Source organism: Nematolebias whitei, chromosome 17 (assembly GCF_014905685.2).
Source record: "Nematolebias whitei isolate Nwh7 chromosome 17, NemWhi1, whole genome shotgun sequence".
Taxonomy (NCBI): Eukaryota; Metazoa; Chordata; class Actinopteri; order Cyprinodontiformes; family Rivulidae; genus Nematolebias; species Nematolebias whitei.
The window spans coordinates 27,074,238-27,082,261 of record NC_056514.1 but is presented as its reverse complement, the minus strand read 5'-3'; the positions used below and the strand labels follow the sequence as shown (position 1 = coordinate 27,082,261).

The window sequence follows — 8,024 nt, the reverse complement described above, 5'->3', positions numbered from 1 at the left end:
TATATATTTGTTTCCTTGAATTCTTCTGATCTAATAAATTCACTTTTGGTCACAGTCTGGAGAAGCAGTCCTGACACAAAATGTGATCAGTGACAGCTTCCTGATTTCAGTATAAAACACTTATCTGTACCGCTTTACAATAAAGCTCCCCTTATAGATGGCTAATAATTAGTATATAGATATGTTATTAGTTCCTCTATAAACATGTTATAAATCATTAATAATTGTTTATACATTAATTAGGGGTGATGGAGACAAAACTGACCAGTTTTTTGCCAAATTGTGAGCTACATCTGCCACCATAATATTGTACTTTATCACTGCATTTTAAGTATCTACTACTAATATTATATCCTAAAAAAAATGGTTTACGAATTCTTATTATGCTTACAAGGTAGTAACAGTCTGAAATGTTTAATATAACAATTCTAGATGAAATATATAGGTGAACAGATTTGGCTCACTATTTGGCATGAAACTAGACAGTTTTGTCTCAGTCACCCTTAATTAATGCATAATAAACAATTATTAATGATTTATAAAGTGTTTATAGAGGACTTAGTAACATCTGTAAACTATTATAAAGTGGTATCATTTGCTCTTCCAACTTTTATTTATTAAGTCACAATTTCTTGTGCGTGTTCTTTTAGAAATTCCTTTGTATTGAGTGTATAATAAAAAGTAGATAATTAATTGACATTCCAGCATCAGACATGTCAAGTGAAAATCCCGCATTCAAATATTTGCTCACATGTTTGTAAGTGTGGCCACGCTGCACAGAAGAAAAAAAAATTAAGTGCAATATTAAAATTATGACATTTCACCTATTTTTATTTCTACGCTCCAAATTACCGACATGTTGTGCGTCTTGTTTTGTAAACTCTTCCTTGAGTCATCGTTTTAATTTGTCCGAATCGATTTCATTCACGTGCGCAGATGATCATCTGGCAGCTGCTCCCGGAGGCTTTTTGTAATGAAGGTAGAAGAGACACTGATCCCAGAAGCCATAACTTCATGTCAAAGATAATGAAGCTGTAATCCTTTTATCCTGTCAGGCTTCGGTTATTATTACTGATTATAATTTAAACGCAGAGAACGGCCGTTATGTCGAGTCAAAAATCAATTCTCCGTCAAACGGCCATTACCCGCAGCTCGCCTGCCTGGATAAAAGTGAACTCTGTGTTAAAAACTGTGTGAAATCCGTACTGTATGTAAAAACTGTGTTCAGCTGTAAATCTGCAACTAATCTTCATCACGTGACGTTTTGTTTCTCTTCTTTTGAACACGTAGACCTCATTTCTCATTTCTGAATGTAACATTGTTTAGAACCTGAGACTGTGTTTGATGTTATTTATTTTTAATGTGAAGCCCTGGTTGGCACTTAATGTGGTTTCTGTAAGAAATCCTGTATGTTGTATTTTTTTATTTATTTCAGTAAGAGAAAGGATCGATTCTGTCCCTGACTTTACTTAGACATGTAAAAAAAAAAAAAAAAAGTTAATCAGAGTAGTATTCATACTTGTGACATGTTATCCTGTAGTTACGTAGCATCTTTTATTGTACGTTTCCATTTAGGTGGAAATAAAGGACTATTTACTTTTTCATGTATTCATCGTATCCACTGAATATGACGTGCTATGTTTTATTTTTAGAACCGTTTAATAAGACCTGTTAACATGCAGGTCTCTTAGTCATGACTGTTTATTTACTTGAATTTTAAAAAGGTTGATAAATGTAGCAGGATCTTAATAAAAAGCAAATAATTAAAACAGTCGGGCTCTGTTTGTGTGAGCTCCACACTTTCAGTTACTCTCTTGTCAAGTTTTTTAAAATCTAATTTACATTTTAGCTACACTAAATTTAATAAGCAATTAAGGATTTTTTTCTTCAGTGCAATTCTTTGACAGATTAAACTTAAAATAGTGATATTTTCACAAGATAATATAAAGTGACATGCTCTTATGATTTTTACATTCATAAACATCAAAATATTCAAATCATCAACTGAAGCATGATTTTTTTATACTTCCTACACGTTATGTAATACTAATGTTCATTTTACTTGTTTATCGTTTAAGTAGTAGAATAAATGTGAAATTACTCTGCAGGCAGCAGCTGTTTGAGTTCATCTTTCTAGTGTCTGCTGCACGTGGCACCTGCTGATCAGGATTAGTAAAATGTTGCTGTCATCGTTAAAGGGATACAGTAGTCCCTCGCTACTTCGTGATTCGTTTTTTGCGGACTTGCTCTATCGCGGTTTTTCAAAATAAGATTGGACTTGGCTGATTGATGAATGAGCTGCACGATCGGCATGGATTAAAAAAAAATTAAAATAAATTATTTAACACCTGCTGCACCTGTGTGCAGACCACAGGTGCAGGAGAAGCTTCCTCACATACATACATACATGTATGTATATATATATATATATATATATATATATATATATATATATACACACACAAACACACAACTACTACTTACTACTACAACTTCACAGTTTTTCACTTATCGCAGGGCTTTGGGTACGGATCCCCCGTGATAAACAAGGAACTACTCTAGTCCAGTCGACTTTAAAGTCACATTTAGTTAAAATTATCAAAATTCAGTGCTTTGTCATTAGTTGGAAAAGATGCAAAAGTCTTTTTTTCAGGTTAGGCTCAAAGCTAGCCAAACAAGGGCCTGATTAAAAAAAAAAAAAAACATTTTTCAAGTTGAAGCAACTTTTTCTTCATGCATCAGTCTGCTGGGAGTTGAGTAGAGTTGCACTTGGATCCAAATAATCTGAAGTGACCTGGCCCCAACCCGTAGTCATCATCTCCGAACCCCACCTGATCTGACGAATTAACAGTAATTACAGGTCCGAACCCTGAAAAAAATCCAACATTTTTAATTAAGCTTTGACTGCTTATACCACCGACTATTATTAACGGTTGGTGGATGCGCGTGACTGAGGGGGCAGAAGATCAGAGCTGAAGAGCCCTCAAAGCGCGTTAAATGCTTGCCCTGCTTCTGCCTGCATCCTGCTCTGACATGTCGGATATTTTGTGATCTCACCTGTTTGGGTCTCGGCTGCGCATGTCTGCTGAGTGCAGCGACTGAATGAACATCCATTTGGGTGATGGATCTCTGGCAGTAGTCCATCTGAAGCTTAACTGAACTTTTTACCTCTTTCAACCGGCCAGTCAGCGCACGGTCAAACGGCCGTTTATGGCAGGTGTTGTATGGCAAGCCATGTTTGCATATATTGGATTGTCGACCGCACGAGTTTCTGATGCAATAAAAAGCCTGACAATGACCTGGCCACATTAAGCACATTATTATGGCTCGGCCCAAATCTGGGTCAGACGGGGCCGTGTTAGAAAATGACAGCTCTAGAGTTGAGTAACCTTTTGACTGTCTAGATGAGCTGATCAGGCATTCGGATATGTTCAGCAGCCTCGGCACCATCAGCCTATTTATGCTCCACACATGTACATTTAAGAAAACGGCAAGAAATAAAACCACGCACAAGTGTTGCAGATTCAAAAGGGGTTAATGTTACGTTCTTTCACGCCAGTATGTCATTTTTGAGAGTTGTTTCATAAGCGGAACACTGCTGATGGAACTATTTAAATATTTGATAGAACATCACTCCAAAGTTGTCTGAACTATCCCTTTAAAAAAACGTCCAGCAGCAAGATGATTACTTTGTAGAAAAACTACAAATAAACAGACATTTTTTACACACATGGTAAGCAGTATACTTCATGATTATGTGAAGGATCCACCTTATATTTGTTATAAAAATGAAGCTTTAACCTCATGCCTGTGTGTCATGGCACTATTTTATGTAATTGAGCAAAACTTCACACATTTGTCAAGACAAAAGTAACGAATCAAATGAGGACAAATTTATTGTTTTCTGATACTACGACAACCAATTCAAATGTTTGCTGAGGCTGGCTTCGCCTGCAGTTTCTCAGTTCACCGAGGTGAACACATGAATCAGTGACATAATCAGCTCATTTGCTTGAATCAATAGCAGTCCTTCCGACGTGCCCGGCCTTCCAGAAGCTGTTTAAAATATTACTATGGCTCAGTTCGCCAATTCTGCTTAATAAGGAGCAGTCCATTTCAAATATTACACCAGCACACTCTGTTGAGTCCCTTAATGTGAAATTTTTCAGTCATCAAATTAAATGATCAGCTTTAAGAGCAGGTACTTCTGCGGGTTAATGATCCTTCCTCTTCTACACTTCAGCTGAAACAATTCATGGAAATGTGTGTTAGAATTAAAAGTTCAGACACCTTTATCTTAATGAAGTTCTCTTAAGTGGATCCCAGAGGAAATTAAAAGGAAATCTGTCTTCCTGAGAATATGATTAAGCTTAAAATTATCTCTTTTGATTGTTGTGAATTATAACGGGTTAAGAAGTTTATTATTATTTTTTAGACATGCTTCTTTGTTTTAATGCATACTAAGTTTGTAGGACTTCTTCAATCTGAGGAGATGCACTAAACTCAGTATTATAAATAACACCTTCTCATAGTGGATCAACCAGTTTGTTGTTGATATTCAAAACTAGCTGTTCACATGATAAAGGAGGACCAATCAGCCTAACGATGGCTCGTTAGTGCCCTGATGGCTGCTTGCTATTCACAGAGGTCTGAGTGATACTAGCAATAACAGCATTGTACGAGGGGGACAGTTAGACACAGAAGTAGAGTTGCACTCAGGTCCATACAATCCAAACCGACCCAGCCCGTAGCCATCATCTCCGAACTCCACCCGATCCGACGAATTAACAGTAATTACAGGTCTGACCCCCCCCCCAAACATTTTTAATTAAGCTTTGACTGCTTATACCACCGACTATTATTAACGGGTGGCAGATGTGCAAGGCTGAGGGGGCAGAAGATCAGAGCTGAGGAGCCATTAAAGCGCATTAAATGCTTCCCCTGCTTCTGCCTGCATCCTGCTCTGACATGTCAGATATTTTGTGATCTCACCTACCGTCGGCCACGCGCGTCCGCCGAGTGCTGCGGCTGAATTTGGACATTTAGGAACAGAGTGGACTGACACAGACTCAAGGTAGATGTCATTAAGTTCTGCCTGTCCCCAAAACAATCATGTTTATCTGAATTTGGCTCCCTGACTGGCCTTGACAGGCCATTTGCCTGGAAGTTTTGTAAACCTTTGATGCTCTGCCCCTCCCCGCTCCCACCGAGGAAGTCTATGGACCAATCAGAGAGGTCCAGACTCTTTGGATTCAATTCTGACATCATCCTTGGCCATCTACGTCACCCCACAAGAGTGTACGGATCTCTCCAGGGGGAACTATTTGAACTGAGCGATGTTATCTGAACTCTGCAGTGCCTGTGTGTTGTCACTGCCCTTGCGTCACCTTGTAAGGATTTTTGTTGTTGTCTCCAAACCCTGTGTTATTTTCACCACTTTTTATTGTCTGTCCAAACAGGTCTCACTTGTAAATGAGTCTTCGAGGCTCAGTGTGACTTATCTGTTTAAATAAAGGTTGAATGAATTAATAAATAAAAAAAAGTTTGTCAGAAGTAAGGATTTTAATTATTGCACTGGCTGCGTCTGCAGAAGAAACAGCTTCACACCAAACTCCTATGTTCAATAGATGAAACTTTATTTGGATCGGGTCTGCCAAGCAGCTTGACAAGAATAAAAAGGCAAGTGTGAACAATACGAGACGCCATGTGTCGACGAAATGCATCAGGCAGGTTCATGAAAAACTGCACCAGTGGCCGTAATACTGAATGAAACAAGCATGGCTCCATCCTGACACCAGTCGCTTAAAGGGCCATTTAGAAGAATCAAGTTTTCTCATGTCAAAATAGAAATATAATCATTTCTCTCACCGTAGGTCCAGTTTTCTGAAGGTGCTGCAGCTCTGAGATCAGTTAGCAAAGAAGAATATTGAGACGTTACAAAACATGTTTTGATGATTAAACTGCTGAATAAGCATTTGTCATGATACACGCTCCTCGTGTATTCTCATTTAAATAAAAACACCTGTTTTGGATGATGTGAATTCCCCCCGGTTGCCTCTACAGCTAATAGACAGAATGTTGAAATCATGTAATGGTCTTGGCAATAAGGAACAAGCACAGTGGCAGTAGTGTCAGAGTTTGGTCATGGGTATGTGAAGGCTGTTCCACGGGCCCATCCACAGCTCCTCCTCGTCCGACTGCGTTCTGTCACTCGGACACTCCAGCGGCTCCCTCGTGATGACTTCACTGTCAGTGTTGCCGTCTATCTTCGACTCTGCCTCGTCGTCTTTTGACTCTTCTTTCCCCGCTGTGCTCTCGGGCCGCTCTGTGCGGTCACACGCCACGGATGGCATGTTGGATTTAGACGCTACGCTTTCGGGGCCTGTGTTACTGGTGCTGTTTGACCCCAAAGACGCGCTGGATTGTCGAGTGTTTAACACATTCAGCATTTTATTGTTGTCAGTGTTTGTACAAGAGGACATGGCCGACGTGGAGGTGGCCTTCCCGAAGCTTTGGAAGGTGTGCAGGGTGTTGCACCTACCATCCGGTGTTGTGCTGGGGGTGTTCAGCGGCGCCCTTTCCTCTAACGTGGCCGCCATTTTGTCAAGTTTTTTAAAGTGCTTGGTCAGCCGCGAGCTGAAGATTGGTGAGCTGAGTTTGAGGTTGTTCGTGGCGCTGGTGGTCTGTGTAGGACCTGAAGCGTTTACCGTTCGTCGGGTGCGGATGATGGAGCCATTCTGGGACACGTAAATGCTCCCGTTAACGTTGGCGTGGTTGTTGTGCATGGACGGTAAGCGGCTGCGCTGGGTTTCTGACGTGCTGTCCTCACCAGTGGAGCTGGTCTCGTACTCACGGTCCACCACCAGTTTGACACGACGCTTTCTGTTACCCTGCTGGGGAAACGGACAAATCACACGGCATTAAACCAGAGGTCTGGAAGTGTCCCATTAGTTGAGGCGGTCTCTCACTGAGCTGTGACTGTTGGACTTTAGTTGGTGACTCATAATTGCAAGAGAACAGGCACTTTTCTGCCTTTAGTGTTTGAGATCAAACTAATTTGCTCGACCAGTTTTATAAACTTCTTCTTTTCATGTGGACAACTTGCAGAAGTATTTCAGGCCTTAGACATTGTTTTGTAGCCCACCTCTATCCACACTGTACCCTCCTCATCTTGCTTTGTACCCATCTTGGCAAATGTTCCCTACTTGTGATTAAATCTCCTGAAATACACTTTTTAAAAAGACATGCACTTTTAGACCAGTTTTTAAATGATTATTTATCATCTTTGTGCTTTTTAAACCTGCTCTTGAGATGGGTTGGAGTATGGAGTCATGTAGAAAACTTGGTAAAAAAAACAAACAAACTGAAAGTTAAACTGGGTTTCTTTTTCAGAAGTAGATCCTGTTTAACTCTGAATGCTAGGAAACACCTTGTTAGATCTGTGACTTTCCTTCCCTCCATTGATTACAGTGACATTATTTACATGAACGCTCCTACAAGCACCCTGCAGATGTTGGACACGTCTATCATGGTGCACTAAGATTCATAACTGGCTGTAACTCCCATACCCACCACTGCACCCTGTATTCACTGGTTAACTGGACATCATTAACTTCATGCAGACTCTCTCACTGATATATTTTCATCTTTAAATCACTTCTTGGTCTGCTACCTTCATACATCTCCTCCTACATGTCTCTGCGTGAGTGCAGCTACAGCGTGCGCTCTCAGGACATTATTACCTGCAGTGGCTCCTCAGTGAAAACTGAACTAGGCAAAAGGGTCTTCTCCTACTCCGCTCCCGTTTCCTGGAATATCTTGCAAAAAGATCTGAAGCTCTCAACCTTGACCTCTCTAACATCTGCTAAGTTCATGGCAAAAATCAACGCAGAGATGCTGTTTTTAGTTCCTACATCGCTTCACAATGTAGCCGTTTTTGTTTCATCTTTTCAATATCATTTTTCTTCTATTTATTTGTTGGTTTATATGCTGTATTTTATGATTGTCTACTGTTGTCATCACTC

The 8,024-nt window shown here is 40.1% G+C and overlaps 1 protein-coding gene across 1 annotated transcript in view; it reads right to left on the bottom strand.

Moving 5' to 3' along the window:
* Positions 1-5,906: 5,906 nt before the first annotated feature.
* The window catches only part of LOC119423497 (protocadherin-15), a 322,189-nt gene continuing 320,071 nt past the window's right edge, over positions 5,907-8,024 (bottom strand). The window contains exon 39 of the mRNA XM_037690893.1: positions 5,907-6,893. Coding sequence (XP_037546821.1) covers positions 6,132-6,893 — 762 coding nt within the window. The 3' untranslated portion in view covers positions 5,907-6,131. The remainder of the gene's footprint in view (positions 6,894-8,024) is intronic.